A 16,271-nucleotide genomic window follows, 5' to 3' on the forward strand; every position below is an offset into this window, starting at 1 on the left:
ACACACAAAGGTTTTGAAGAAACTCCTTTTAGTTTTCAGATTTAAAGAAACTCATCCACTGAATATTGGAGTCATTCAAATATCTTTTTAATTAAAATAATAGTTGGCAGGACTACAGTCATTCTCTAATCATTTCTGAAGAACACTTCCTGGTTAAAAGTAACATTGCTTAACTTATTCTTTATTTTTAGTGCATATTTAAAGGTACTATTTTATTCTGCAGCAAAATCAATGAAATGCAAGCCTTCTCCACTTCCCAGGACACATTCTTTGTTCTTACACGTTTAAGTTACAATGGTCAATAGACGTATCTGTAAACACTTACCTCTCTAACAGACAACTGTGGTGGGAGCGACACAGAAAATACAAAGCTAGTAAACTGGTACTCAGCAGAATTAACCTTTTGGCACACCTAAAAGAGAAGGATATGAATCCTCAATAAGGGAGTTAAACTGATAGTCTTTTACAATATTCTTTATTCTAGTGCAAATCTTCTATAACATTACTTTTTGGTATACATTCATATATAAAATGACCATAAGCTCACTAAATCCTACCCAGTTAGAGACAGGTTTTTTTTAGGTTTCTTTAAGGACTGTAACTTCCAGGCAGATTTTATATTATTGTCACTGTATACCCTCATTGTTACGCCACTATAAAAGAAACCCAACTCAATATTTTATGTTGACGCTAATCATAAAAATAAGACTAGGGTTGGCAGAATTAGATTTTTTTAAATAATTTCAATGGATAATATAGATGTTTATGTTTAAACATTTTTTTTCAATTTTTAGTGATCTAAATTTTTCAACGCTGTGCAAAATTGCAATGCTAGAGGGAAGAGGGAGTCAGATAATCATAGAATCACAGGGTTAGAAGAGATCGCAAGGGTCATCTAATCTAACCCTCTGCCAAGGTGCAGGATTTGTTGGGTCTAAACCATCCAAAACAGATAGCTATCCAGCCGCTTCCTTTTGAAAACCTCCAGTGAAGGAGCTTACATGATCTGAATCTATGTTGCCCCACACAAGCCACCCTAGTAAAATAGACTTTTAAATTATTTGAACTTCATTCACTTTTCACTAATGGCCACCTTGTTTAAACACCCAGTTTTGGAAAGGAATAGCAAAAACATGGTAATCTTCTAGAACTTTAACTAGGTCTACTTTAATGTACAGGCTATGATTAATTTTAAAAAATTCTGATGCATTAAATTAGGTTTGCCTAAAGTCTGGCCCAATTTGTTACTGTGACTGCTTACAGTACATTATTTTTATATTACTATTCATTAAGAAAGAATATGCATTAAGAGGAATATTTCAGAGCAACACTTGGTAATTATTTAATGGCAGCAGACACTGCAATTCAAAAAGTTAAAACTCTGTAACTATTAAAACACAAATAGTCAATATCACATCACAAATATACAGAGTTAATAGCCTTAAATTAAACTCTAATAAGTTCTCAAGCAACATTTTTCTTACTTTGCCAATCTGTAAATTTAGATTATTATTAATGGATATATTTTTTCATTGGTTTGGGCATATACAGTGAAATTGACATTTATCAAAAAAAAAAAATCTAATCCTTGCAAGCCTAAATAACAGTTATTGAAGGGAACAATCCCAGTGGTAGAGGAATGAAACAAATATAGTCTAATTTCATCTTTCGCTGTTGCAATTCTACAATAACACAAATGCAGAAGTCCTTAGGATAGTACACTCACAAACATATTACTTTGAAGATTATGAATTACCCGAGATAAAATACTTTATCTTTTATTTTAAAAGCAAATGCCTACATTATCTCAAGATTAGTGTATAATTTTTTTACAAATGTAAGAGGCAGCAGATTTCTATTCTATTCAGAGCCCAGATTTCTATTCTATTTAATACTAAACAACTAAATTTGTCACACAAAAAACTAGCAGGCAGACTTTGTCTTTCCTATCTTTCTCTCTTTTACCCAGTATGACCATAGGTACAGAATACACGGCCATTACCTCCTTTGGCAGGCCCCATACATTGAGCGTAGCCTGTTGCACAAGTGAGCTCCTTCCTTAGGAGGCAACTATTCACCTCCTGTGGGCTCCCTCTGCTCTCAACTACCACTGTTGCTTCTCCTTGCTAGGAAGAGTGAAATCCCAGTGGTATCCCACCCACAAATTGGGAAAATAATATCCCAGCATGCTCCCCAATGCCCAGGCCTGAGGAAGGGGAGTGAAAATCCCAACAGCAATCAAAAGCAAATGCTGCTGCTGCTTCTCCTCTCTCGCTCAGCACATCTCCTACCCATCCCCCCACACGTTACTGTCACGGCTCCTACCACCCTTCCTCTCTCCCCTCAAATACTGCCAACCCTAAGTACTAGAAAACCATGAGTCTGCTCCCAACAAGTCATGAGAGAGTCTTAAAAATAATACATTTTCAGTTCTTTTTCTTATCCTTCTGCTGCTGGAGCCATCAGGGTTGCTGCTGCCTCTCTGCCACCCTATCCACCCATCTGTGCAAAGGTTGCCTGGTGTCTAAGAGAGCACCAGGAATGGGAGAGCACTAGCAACAGAGCCCCATGCAGAGGTGCGTGTGACAAGGACTAGTTGACATAGAGAAGGAAGAAGGATGGCAGCAACTGATTTTTGGGAGCAGGGCTATAACTGACTTTAGTTGCAGGGAGGGGAGTATCTGATTATTGGGAGAGAAGTAGTAACAATTTTGGGATGGGGAACAGGTGCTGGGGGATAGAGATGGGATGAGGTGAAGGGAGAATGAGGAGCAAAAGTCTCCGTAAGCTGCATGGTTATATGGCCATGCAACCTGCTGGCAGACATTGTACATAACCATGTGCCTGTTGGAGAAGGGAGCTGCTCTTCTCTGGGCTGTCCCTACCTGTCCCTCCCTCTGGGCTGTCCCTACCTGTCCTTCCTCCTGGAGAAATGAAGAGTGAAAGGGAGCAGATAGGTGGTGAAAAGGAGGCAATAATGTACATGGAGCACAGAATGAATGAGGAGGGAAGGTAAGTCCAAGGAGCGGGAGGAAAGAGAAGGAATGAATGAGTAAAAGGAGTAGACAGAGAGACACACTGAGCAATCAAAATGAGTTATTTTGATACTCAAAGTCTTTCCAGAATCTAAGCTGAACCCCTAATTCAGAATCTTGAGAACTTCAGTCTGTATCTGCTACTTAAATATACAGCATCAGATATTTAACTAACTCCAATTAAGCACTGGCTGGTGTAATACCAGAGCTGTTAGCTACACACCTCTGCTGGAGTTACACAGATATATTTGGGGGCATTGTCCCAAAATTCACTTATTTTGGTAACTGTTAAAAACACATGGTTGCTTGCAGTGTTGTAGCCATGTTGGTCCCAGGATATTAGAGAAACAAAGTGGGGGAGGTAATATCTTTTATTGGACCAACTTCTCCTGAAGAGCTGTGTGTAGATCGAAAACTTGTCTCTCTCACTAGCAGAAGCTGGTCCGATAACAGATATTACCTCCCGCACCATATCTCTCTAAAAACAAGTGGTAGCATTCCAATTAAAATCAATACTGTATGTCAATTGCACTGTTAGGATAATGAGTTTCTCTTAGGAAAGAATCAGTCTTGGCTGTTTTTTAATCAATTGCTGTCAGGTTTTCTATTGCCACTCAATGGCATAACTTTAAAAAGCCAACACTAAAAATCTGGTCCATAATGTAGAAGGTATTTTGCCTAAGGAACAAACTCATTCACTGTAACAATAGAAACTGCACATTTCTAACTGGTCCCATTTTATTGGCTATGCTGAATCCAATGTTCATTCTACTAAATCAACTAGTCTTATTTTCTTAAGTTTTCAAAACCCCCCTGCACATTTCACTCTGTTACCCAAGCAATTTTATCCTTCATTTATAGTGTTTACAATGCTCTTCACTCAATCTTTTTCCCTAATTCATAATCATATTCTCTCTTATAACTTTTATGCTTATAGTCTTTTGTACCACCAAATTACTTAACATTTTCCCTTAGTCTGTGGCTTCCTAAAGATAAGAATACATTATAAGGGCGATTCATGCTGCTACCATAGAATCATAGAATATCAGGGTTGGAAGGGACCTCAGGAGGTCATCTAGTCCAACCCCCTGCTCAAAGCAGGACCAATCCCCAATTAAATCATCCCAGCCAGGGCTTTGTCAAGCCTGACCTTAAAAACTTCTAAGGAAGGAGATTCTACCACCTCCCTAGGTAATGCATTCCAGTGTTTCATCACCCTCCTAGTGAAGAAGTTTTTCCTAATATCCAACCTAAACCTCCCCCACTGCAACTTGAGACCATTACTCCTTGTCCTGTCATCTTCTACCACTGAGAATAGTCTAGAACCATCCTCTCTGGAACCACCTCTCAGGTAGTTGAAAGCAGCTATCAAATCCCCTCTCATTCTTCTCTTCTGCAGACTAAACAATCCCAGTTCCCTCAGCCTCTCCTCATAAGTCATGTGTTCCAGTCCCCTAATCATTTTTGTTGCCCTTCGCTGGACTCTTTCCAATTTATCCACATCCTTCTTGTAGTGTGGGGCCCAAAACTGGACACAGTATTCCAGATGAGGCCTCACCAATGTCGAATAGAGGGGAACGATCACGTCCCTTGATCTGCTCACTATGCCCCTACTTATACATCCCAAAATGCCATTGGCCTTCTTGGCAACAAGGGCACCCTGCTGACTCATATCCAGCTTCTCGTCCACTGTCACCCCTAGGTCCTTTTCCGCTGAACTGCTGCCTAGCCATTCGGTCCCTAGTCTGTAGCTGTGCATTGGGTTCTTCCGTCCTAAGTGCAGGACCCTGCACTTATCCTTATTGAACCTCATCAGATTTCTTTTGGCCCAATCCTCCAATTTGTCTAGGTCCCTCTGTATCTTATTCCTGCCCTCCAGCATATCAACCACTCCTCCCAGTTTAGTATCATCCGCAAATTTGCTGAGAGTGCAATCCACACCATCCTCCAGATCATTTATGAAGATATTGAACAAAACCGGCCCCAGGACCGACCCCTGGGGCACTCCACTTGACACCGGCTGCCAACTAGACATGGAGCCATTGATCACTACCCGTTGAGCCCGACAATCTAGCCAACTTTCTACCCACCTTATAGTGCATTCATCCAGCCCGTACTTCTTTAACTTGCTGACAAGAATACTGTGGGAGACCGTGTCAAAAGCTTTGCTAAAGTCAAGAAACAATACATCCACTGCTTTCCCTTCATCCACAGAACCAGTAATCTCATCAAAGAAGGCGATTAGATTAGTCAGGCATGACCTTCCCTTGGTGAATCCATGCTGACTGCTCCTGATCACTTTCCTCTCATGTAAGTGCTTCAGGATTGATTCCTTGAGGACCTGCTCCATGATTTTTCCGGGGACTGAGGTGAGGCTGACTGGCCTGTAGTTCCCAGGATCCTCCTTCTTCCCTTTTTTAAAGATTGGCACTACATTAGCCTTTTTCCAGTCATCTGGGACTTCCCCCGTTCGCCACGAGTTTTCAAAGATAATGGCCAATGGCTCTGCAATCACAGCCGCCAATTCCTTTAGCACTCTCGGATGCAACTCGTCCGGCCCCATGGATTTGTGCACGTCCAGCTTTTCTAAATAGTCCCTAACCACCTCTTTCTCCACAAAGGGCTGGCCATCTACTCCCCATGTTGTGATGCCCAGCGCAGCAGTCTGGGAGCTGTCCTTGTTAGTTAAGACAGAGGCAAAAAAAGCATTGAGCACATTAGCTTTTTCCACATCCTCTGTCACTAGGTTGCCTCCCTCATTCAGTAAGGGGCCCACACTTTCCTTGGCTTTCTTCTTGTTGCCAACATACCTGAAGAAACCCTTCTTGTTACTCTTGACATCTCTGGCTAGCTGCAGCTCCAGGTGCGATTTGGCCCTCCTGATTTCATTCCTACATGCCCGAGCAATATTTTTATACTCTTCCCTGGTCTTATGTCCAACCTTCCACTTCTTGTGAGCTTCTTTTTTATGTTTAAGATCCACTAGGATTTCACCGTTAAGCCAAGCTGGTCGCCTGCCATATTTACTATTCTTTCAACTCATCGGGATGGTTTGTCCCTGTAACCTCAACAGGGATTCCTTGAAACAACTCTTTTACAACTCCTCTATCCATTAAAAATATGCACCTAAGAGAAATGCTGAACAGCACAGCACCATCAACTGCATTTCATGCCTTATTTATTCTCCAGTCACAAAGCATAAGTAAAGATGGGCTCACCGTCTACAACCACATTGTACTATATGCATGCAAGTACCATGCAACTGTATGCAAGTACCATGGAACTGCTGTCAGCCCTTTGCTTTTGAAACATGATCATGGAGGTCTGTCTGAGTTAGATTAGCTTCGGGAAACAGTTGAAGGTTCACCTGTTTTCTCAGGCTTTTTTAGTTAAATTATAGCAAGGCCAGGGTAAAATATGATCTTGAGCAACGCAAGGGTAATTCCCCTTTGTTGACTGTATATGAGGTACCCAGACACCACACCAGTAGTGTTATTTAAGTAGTTAAATCAGTAATTGCAGATGATGAAACAAACTGAAGCATTTTCCCATCTGCTCTTGATTTAAGTTACACAGAGTATTTTAAATCTAGATGGAGCCACTCAACTACATATGGGACTGAAACTGATTAATGATTTAAAAAAACAACAACAACTAGATCACAGGGTTTGCATTGCAGGATTCTACCAAACACACATTTAACAGCTCATAGAAAAATGTGTCTACAAAGTAGGAAAAGATCACTTACCTTCTTAACAAAATCTGTCTCGCAGAACTCCTGAAGAATTCCCAAGCACACATTGCAAACCTTCAGAGTAGAGTTCGCCATAGCAACATTTACATCATCTGCCACAGGGGTCTGCTGGAGGGCCCCATTTTGATTCAAATCCTCAGCCCCTTCTCCCATGTTCTCAAGTCTGATTCTCTTACATGGGGGGTCAGCTATTTCACAACAAAATCTGTCCTCTTTTTCTTTATTGTACTCCAGGAATTCATGAAGCTCTCTAAGCAAATCCTAAACAACAAAGAAATGAACCGTAAAATGTGTGTGTTTGCTTCACAGCTAACATACAGCTTCTCCCTCCTATGTGTAAGACTCATTTATGCAGGCGGTCCTACAACAAGCACCAATAACTCCAGTTCCAAAAGGTGATATTAACTGTTCTAGTTTAGCTTTAAATAGTGCATATAATTACTAGCTTTTCATAATCTGTGTAGAAAGATTTATTTGCAGAATTCAAAAACTCCAAGTTAAAATATTACAACTGTAAATGATACACAGATAAATTAAATTTTGCTGAACAGACAACAGATTTCTTTATATTATGTAAATAACAGTAGAAGTTCTTTACTATGGCTCTGATTTTCAGAAGTCCTGTGTATCCATAACTCCAGCTGAACTCAGCGGAGGCTGTAGGTGCTCACCACTTCTGAAAACTAAGTCCTGTGTAACTTAGATTATGTTGCCATTTAGCATATCCATTTTATTGTCCAATAATTACAGTAGAATCTCATTAATTCTCAGTTCGTTAATCTACAGACCTAATAATTCCCTCTGAAAAAATTAGCAGACTCATGCAACTTCTCAATGAAGGTGAAATAATATGTACTGCAATGAGATCTCATATCACACAGACTTCAAAAAATTTAAAGTCTACAATAATACACTAAAATTTATAAATAAAATTTATGTGCAATAACTAATACACTACTACATACATAGTTACAACTAAACAACCCTTGCAATAAAATTATATTTTGAGATGCAATATCATTAATTTATTTTTTTTTAAATCACATTAGTTTGGCTTACCCACTAATTCCCAAAATTTAATAATTTACATTGGTAATGAATTAGTAAGGTTTTGCCATATCTTTCAGGAGGAAGAAGTGCAGTTTTGTCTAGTAGCTAGATCATGGGATTGGGAGTCAGAGGTTCTGCATTCTATTTCTGGTTCAACCAGACTTGCTGTGTGACCTTGGGCAAGTCACTTAACTTCCCCTGTGTCACAACATCTCCATTTGCAATGAGTTATAAATACTAGCAAATAGAGAGTCCTAACTCAGTGGATTTGTGAGGCTTAATTATTTTAAGCACTTGGAAATCTTGATTGATATACATTTTCTGGCATAGCTACCATATTTCCTGTGCATGTTTTTTTTTGCCTGATTTTAGGATGTTAATATTATTAATTTGGATAATATGGGTTATAGGCTCACCAATTAATCTGATCAGAAGATAATAAGGTTCTTGTCCCAAAATCAGGCTACAGAGTTCGCAAGGACCGTTGGGATGTATGAAAGGACACACACACTGAGATAAATGTAGCCTTAAAGACTTTTATTGAGATAAATGGAATAATAATCAAATAGTAAAATAATCAGAGTTACAAAGGCAATAATATTATTCTAGAGATACATGTGCTATTATATACCATAACGCTTTTGATTAATATACTCACACTCTTCCTTGATAACCTGGTTGTAAGAGACAAAGAACCAGCCTCGCCTCTGGCATGCCAAGAGACTTCTGGTCCAGGTTCCTCAATTCTTGCGTGGGAGGTGCAAAGCTTAGGAGAAGCTAAAGAGCTAAAAGCTATTGAAGCTAACTTAGAGTTTTACTTAACTAACTGACCTAAAACTTACAGTTAAGAACTAACAGACTAATGGACTAATAAACCAAGAAGGCTTGAAGCTTGAATAGTATACCAATATAACCCCTGAAGCTTAGAACCTTAGAAGCTTCCTTGGCATGGTGGGTCACCGCTCTTATAGAGCTCGAGCACTCAGGCCCTCCTTCTTTGTCCAAACTTAGTTTCCTCAACCACAAAATGTTAGGCTACCACAGGCTGGTATGTTTGTACATATTGATGACATATACATACATATTAATGACATCAGATCATTCTCACATTTGCTATTTCTGTCCTACCCGGTTATTTTGGTTCTTTCCTTGTGGTGTTCCAGTTAAATTTACAGAGGGTCTGAATTTAGGAAGCCCCCCATGCCAACCTACCTCTACGTATCCTTTATCTATCTATGTTAAAGGTTGCATCCATATATGGACCTTATGCTTTCTCTCATCACCACCTATATAGGTGAAAGGTCCCGAACATATGTATGCTAACTTTGCTTAAGCTCAACCTATAGGATGTGGCCTGTAGGTTCCCTGTGTTACAGCCAAAATACTTTAATATAAACCTATTAATCGATTAGAATAAAACAAATAATCAAACCCACAAGAAAATAAGAAATCCATAAGAAAAAATATATAGGCAATCAAGCAGGCTAGCCCTATAGGTTAAATTTTATAAATACACACATGTGACCCAGACTCATCTTATCTTCCCCAGAGCTCAGACTTTTGTCAAGGGGCGGAGAGTCCTGCCTCCACAATGCTACCTTAGGACAGACAAACTGGTGGCTTTAAGTTCTATAAACAACTTTCTCTTGGAACAATAACATTTTCAATTTAAAGGTTTAGGATCATTCTCTCAGCAAGGTCATTAACTCAAACTATTATCACTAATCACTTAAGACAGTGAAATAAACTTACATGGGACTTCAAAGACTGAGGCATGTTCCTTGTCCCAAACAGTTTAATTTTCTAAGGACCTGATCCTGCAACTGATAGTGTGCAGGCACAATAGTTCACCTCGTCAATGTGGCCCAGAGGACTGGGCACTGTACAGAACTCAGGAGACGTGGGATCTAACTCCTGGCTCTACAACTAGCCTACTGGGTGACTATGAGCAAATCACTTCAGTGCTCCCTGCCTCAGTTTCCCTATGTGTAAAATGGGGATAATGACACTGAAATTCTTTGTAAAGCACTTTGAGATCTTAGGAGCTAGGTATTGAGAGCCACAATAGTGTTTAAGACAGACATAACACAGGACAATAGCGAAAATAAGGGAGGGTGTGGACAGCACTGGAGTAGAGGATTCCTTGACAAATTGGGTTTTAAGGAGGAATTTGAAACAGTAAAAAGAGAGAGATGAGAAGACTGACAGATAAGAAGTGAAAAACTATTTCAAGCAGAGGGGAGGCATGAATTCACCTGGGAGTGGGAGGATACACGGGAATAGTAAGGAAAGATGATTATGAGGAGAGATGGGTAGAACAATTAGAGGAGAAAAAGGAAATTAACACAGATGTAGGCGGAGGGCAAATGAGATAAGACTTTGTAAACAAGGAGGAGGCAGGGTGGATAAAAATCAATGATTTTTTAAAATCAAAAATATCCTATTTTATTTAAATCAATTTTTTTAATTTAAATGAAATAAAAGTTAATTTTTTAGAAGTAAACCTAGTTACAATTAAATTTGAAATTGACAACCTGAGTTAAGGCCTAAACTTTTTATAATATGTTAAAATCATTTAAATTAAATACAGAAACAATATTAAGTAGTACATGTTTGCTGTCAAATTTTAAAGAAAGTCTAACCATTGAACTGATGGAAGCCCCTGGCTGATCACCTGGAACCAGAGTTTGCTGAAGCGCTAAACTAGATTTTGACAGCCATAACTTCTTATGCGGATGCAGAGAGTATTTTTTTTTCATTTCAGTTTATTCAACTAGTACAATTCAATGATTAATTCATTCAAAGTTAAGAAGCTAATTAGAAGATGAAAAAGCTGGAAAGCTTGTTTTCTTCTTCCAATCTATGAATAAAAATGAGGTGTGAGAGGATGAGACCTACTAGTTCTAAAATCTTGAAGGACATGGTGACCAGAAACAATCAGTTCAGTTCACTAACTACAGATAATATTTTCTTTGTTTAATAAGTTAGTTTTAAATGCAAAATATATTATGATAATTTTTTAATAAAACTTTTCTTATATATACAGCACATTTAAGGTAGTTTTATTTAATAAAAAAATTAAAATGTTGGTTTGGGACATTTTAATTTCATCTTAATTTCTATCCAAATACAGCTTGACATTAATTTTTTATTTGTGATTTATCATCTAGTAAATAAGAAATGCATCAATCACCATTTTCTAACATAATAAAAATGTAAAAATTAAGAATCTGAATAGCTATTGTCATAAATATAAAGGAAAGGGTAACCACCTTTCTGTATACAGTGCTATAAAATACCTCCTAGCTAGAGGCAAAATCTTTTCACCTGTAAAGGGTTAAGAAGCTAAGGTAACTCCATTGGCACCTGACCCAAAATGGGCAATGAGGGGACAAGATTCTTTCAAATCTGGAGTGGGGGGAATAAAGGGTTTGGGCTGTCTGTGTGATGCTTTTGCCGGGAACAGATCAGGAATGCAAGCCTTACAACTCCTGTAAAGTTAGTAAGTAATCTAGCTAGAAAATGCGTTAGATTTTCTTTTGTTTAGTGGCTTGTAAAATAAGCTGTGCTGGAGGGAATTTATATTCCTGTTTTGTGTCTTTTTGTAACTTAAGGTTTTGCCTACAGGGATTCTCTATGTTTTGAATCTGATTACCCTGTAAGGTATTTAACATCCTGATTTTACAGAGGTGATTCTTTTACTTTTTCTTTAATTAAAATTCTTCTTTTAAGAATCTGATTGCTTTTTCATTGTTCTTAAGATCCAAGGGTTTGGGTCTGCGTTCACCTGTACCAATTGGTGAGGATTATTATCAAGCCTTCCCAAGGAAAGGGGGTGTAGGGCTTGGGGGAGATATTTTGGGGAAAGATGTCTCCAAGTGGGCTCTTTCTCTGTTCTTTGTTTAAAACGCTTGGTTGTGGCAGCATACTGTTCAAGGCCAAGGCAAAGTTTGTACCTTGGGGAAGTTTTAACCTAAGCTGGTAAGAATAAGCTTAGGGGGTCTTTCATGCAGGTCCCCACATCTGTACCCTAGAGTTCAGAGTGGGGAAGGAAGCTTGACAGCTATATAATTGCTTAAGTAAATATGTACAGATATAGTGTTTCCTCCAAGTTAGCAAGGAGAAGCACCAAATTTAGTGTAAAGCCTTTATTTAGTTGCAAATCCACATTTTAATGGATATTAATGAGAATCATACCTTTCTTTTGGAAAATAACTAAAAGTACAAATGCAAAATGATTAAAATTGATGATTTAAGTCAAGTTTTCCTGCTGAGTCAAATCAGTGATTTAAATTGCTTTGATTTAAATCAAACCATCTTGGGAGGAGGAGTTTGGATTTGATATAAGAGAAAGGCGGCCAAGGAAGGGATTCAAGTGTGTGATGATGACAGGGTCAGAGCAATAGAAGTGGAAGATGACTTTAGATTTTGGATTGGGATGTGTGGAGAGAGGTGAAGGGTGGGTAGTACAGAGAGAGATTAGTTATCAAGTTGACTAATGCATGGACAAATTTTGCAGGAGCAGAGACAGGGAAGAAGTGTTGGAACTCAGTGAGTGACTGGATGCGGGGAGAAGAGGAGAGGGAAAACTCATAGACGACACCAACATTCTGAGTCTCTGAAGTAAAGGATCCTGGAGTTGTCAATGGAAACAGAAGGGAGACGGATCTGAAGCAAAGATAAGCAAGTTCAGTTTTGGAGAGTTTGAGTGGTGAGACATCCTGGAGCAGTGGCTCTCAACCTTTCCAGACTACTGTACTTTTTTTCAGGAGTCTGACTTGTCTTGTGTACCCCCAAGTTACACCTCACTTAAAAACTACTTGCTTACAAAATGAGACATAAAATACAAAAGTGTTATAGCACACTATTTCGGAAAAATTGCTTACTTTCTCATTTTTACCATATAATTATAAAATAAATCAACTGAAACATAAATATTGTACTTACATTTCAGTGTATAGTACATAGAGCAATATAAACAAGTTGTTGTCTGTATGAAATTTTAGTTTGTACTGACTTCGCTAGTGCTTTTAATGTAACCTGTTGCAAACCTAGGCAAATGTTTAGATGAGTTGATGTACGCCCCTGGAAGACCTCTGCGTACGCCCAGGGGTACACGTACCTGGTTGAGAACCACCGTCCTAGAGGAACAGTTAGAGAAATCTGGAAGAAGGAGGAGTGTATGAGGGTGGAGAGGTAGATCTGGAAATCACCTGCATATGGAAGCTCCAAGGGAAGGGGATGACCTTTCTGAGACAAACAGTATAGAGAAAAAATGAACAGGGCCAAACACAGAACCAGAGGGATGCCAACGAACAGGAACAGAGATGCAGATAGAGAGACATAAGAGAAAAGGCTAATGGAGTAGCCAGTAAGAACTGAGGAAAATCAGAAGAGAACAGATACCATCAAAGAGGGTATTTTAGAGCAGTGGTGTCCAGCTTGTGGCCATATTGACTCTAAATTGTGGGCCTGGCATGCAGCCATTCGAAGAATGTGTGTTTGATGACAAACTGAAAGTATGTCCCCAAGCCAGGCCCTGTGATATTAAGAGGAGGTTACTCACCCTGTACAGTAACTGACGTTCTTCGAGATGAGTGTCCCTGGGGGTGCTCCACTTCAGGTCAAGGTGCGTCCCAGCGCCCTCGATTGGAGATTTCTACAGCAGGACCCCTACGGGTTGTGCACACGCTGTGCCTGCCTCTCGAGCAGACAGTGTTCTAATAGCGCGTGCACAGCCCGGGCTCCTCAGTTCCTTCTCTACAACGGAGTGTGTTACAAATTCCAAAGTAGAGGGGAGGAGGGCGGGTACTGGAGCACCCACAGGGACACGCATCTCGAAGAACATCAGTTACTGCACAGGGTGAGTAACCTCTTCGAGAAAGAGATGTCCCTGTGGGTGCTCCACTTCAGGTGACTGAAAAGCAGTATCCCCTAGGATGGTTGGGACTTCGGAGGAGGCACGAAGGTGTTGACAAGACAGCTCTATCTAATCTGGTGTCAGATGCTACAGTGTGAATGAGAGCGTAGTGATTAGCGAAGGTAAGTTTCGATGCCCAGGTAGCTGCCTTGCATATGTCAGACAGTGGGACATTACGGAGAAAGGCCATGGAGGTGGAGACAGCTTTGGTAGAGTGTGTTCTAATTGATGTAGGAGGTTGTATTTGCCTGAGTTGGTAACAAAGGCGTATGCAGTCAACAATCCATTTGGAAAGTCTCTGTGTAGAGATAGCATTTCCTTGTGAGTGCCAAGTAGTAGAGACAAAAAGTCTAGGGATTTTCCTAAATGGTTTCATTCTATCCAGGTAAAAGGATAATGCTCTGCATACATCAAGAGTGTGCATTGTCGTTTCAAAGGCATTAGCATGAGGTTTTGGGAAAAATGTTGAAAGGTGTATAGGTTCACTGAGGTGAAAGGAAGAGTGTATCTTAGGTAAGAACCTTGGATGCATGCAGAGTAGGACCTTATTGTGGAAGAACGTGGTATACAGAGGGTCCGCCATAAGCGCCCCCATTTCTCCTACTCGTCTGGCAGACGTGATTGCTATGAGGAAGGCGGTCTTCATGGATAGGTGGACAAGGGAGCAGGTAGCCATCAGTTCAAAGGGTGTATCCATCAGGGCTTTGAGGACTAGGTGTAAATCCCAAGGTGCAGCAGGCAGTTTCACATCCGGGTATAACGTCTGCATGCCCTTCAGGAACCTTTTGGTGATTGGATGGACAAAGATGGTTACGTTGTCAACCTTATGGTGAAAGGCGGTGACTGCCGCGAGGTGGACCTTGAGTGAGCTCGTAGAGAGGTCAGACGTTTTAAGGTGTAACAGATAATCCAGTATCAGTGGAAGTGAAGCAGAAACTGGAGAGGTCTGTTTGCCAGCGCACCAAGATGTGAACCATTTCCATTTATGTAGGAAGGTAGTGCGCGTGTTGTGTGTTCTTCCTTGTAGCAAGACAGTGCGTACTTGGTCCGAACATGTTAATTCCGCATTGAAGAACCATTGATCAGCTAGGCCCTCAGGTGGAGAGTTTGTACATCAGGGTGAAATACTTGTCCCCTGCATTGTGATAGGAGGTTGCCGAGTGGTGGAAGGGGAATGGGTGGCTTGACCAACGTGCAGGAGAAAGGGGTACCACGGTTGTCTTGGCCACGCTGTGGCTATGAAAATGATGTTGACTCTGTCTGTTTGTATCTTCAGAATTACTCTGTGCAATAGAGGCATTGGTGGGAACATGTACATGAGAGTCTTGGTCCAAGGGAGCATAAAGGTATTCCATCGTGACTGTTTCCCCAGGCCTGTTCTGGAGCAGAATGTCAGGCATTTTTTGTTTGTTGCTGTGGTGAATAGATCCAGTTGGGGATAACCCCAGGTCTGGAAAATGTTGGAAAGAATGGTGTCGTTGAGTTCCCACTCGTGCTGTAAGGGGAATGATCGGCTGAGCTTGTCTGCGGTGGTATTCTGCGAACCCAGCAGGTATGAGGCAGAAATATGGATGTTGTGTTGAAGGCACCAGTTCCCAAGTTTTACTGCCTCTGTGCAAAAGGAGTGTGAATCGGGCTCCACCGTCTGTTGACATAAAACATGCAAGCGATGTTGTCGGTCATTATTCAAATTCTGTGGTTTTGGATGATGGGAAGGAAATGGAGGCAGGCATTGTGTACAGCTTGGACCTCTAGCAAATTTATGTGAAGCCTGGTTTCTGAAGTGGCCCAGAGACCCTGAGTGGTGAGGTGGCCGATGTGTGCTCCCCATCCTGTGAGGGATGCATCTGTGGTGATGGTAATTGAAGGGGGATCTTGTCAGAAGGGAATCCCGGTGCAGAGGTTGATGGGAGAAGTCCACCAGAGGACTGAGTCATTGACTTTCTGGGGCATAGTTAGTAACCTGTTTAGCCTATGCTTGTTTGGTTTGTATACTGTGGCTAGCCAACCCTGAAGGCATCGCACGTACAGGCGAGCATTTGCGACCATAAATGTGCAAGCGGCCATATGTCCTAAGAGCTGTAGGGAGCCTCGGACTGTAGTCTGTGGTCTGGCACGTATCTGGGTAATCAGGATGCCCATTGTGTGGAATCTGTCCTGAGGGAGAGATGCAAGACTGGTTGTGGAATCGAGGTGGGGGGCCGATGAAGGCGATTTGTTGGGTAAGTTGTACGGTAGATTTGTTTTTGCTTATTTGCAGGCCCAAGGTGCGGAAGCAGTGAAGGGTTGCAAGAGTTGCATGGTTTGCTTCTATCTGAGTGGGAGACTTGAGGAGACAATCATCCAGGTAAGGAAATATGAGGATTCCTTTTTTCCTGAGATGTGCCATTACAACTGCTAGCACCTTGGAGAAGACACGTGGTGCAGCGGAAAGGCCAAAAGGGAGGACCCTGTACGGTAGTGTTGCGCTCCCACAGCAAATCTGAGGAAACATCAATGGGCAGGGTGGCTA

The 16,271-nt window shown here is 40.8% G+C and overlaps 1 protein-coding gene across 3 annotated transcripts in view; it reads right to left on the reverse strand.

The window, feature by feature from the left end:
* The window catches only part of PUS10 (pseudouridine synthase 10), a 77,264-nt gene that overhangs the window by 48,818 nt on the left and 12,175 nt on the right, over positions 1 to 16,271 (reverse strand). For 2 of the 3 annotated variants that reach the window (XM_077813978.1, XM_077813977.1), the window contains exons 3-4: positions 6,784 to 7,050; positions 326 to 412 (exon numbers count right to left, since the gene is read on the reverse strand). In XM_077813978.1, coding sequence (XP_077670104.1) covers positions 326 to 412; positions 6,784 to 7,050 — 354 coding nt within the window. Of the gene's footprint in view, positions 1 to 325; positions 413 to 6,783; positions 7,051 to 16,271 lie in introns of those variants that run through there. The other variant, XM_077813979.1, reaches the window with a different exon arrangement.

The sequence above is a fragment of the Eretmochelys imbricata genome, chromosome 3 (assembly GCF_965152235.1).
Source record: "Eretmochelys imbricata isolate rEreImb1 chromosome 3, rEreImb1.hap1, whole genome shotgun sequence".
NCBI lineage: Eukaryota > Metazoa > Chordata > Testudines > Cheloniidae > Eretmochelys > Eretmochelys imbricata.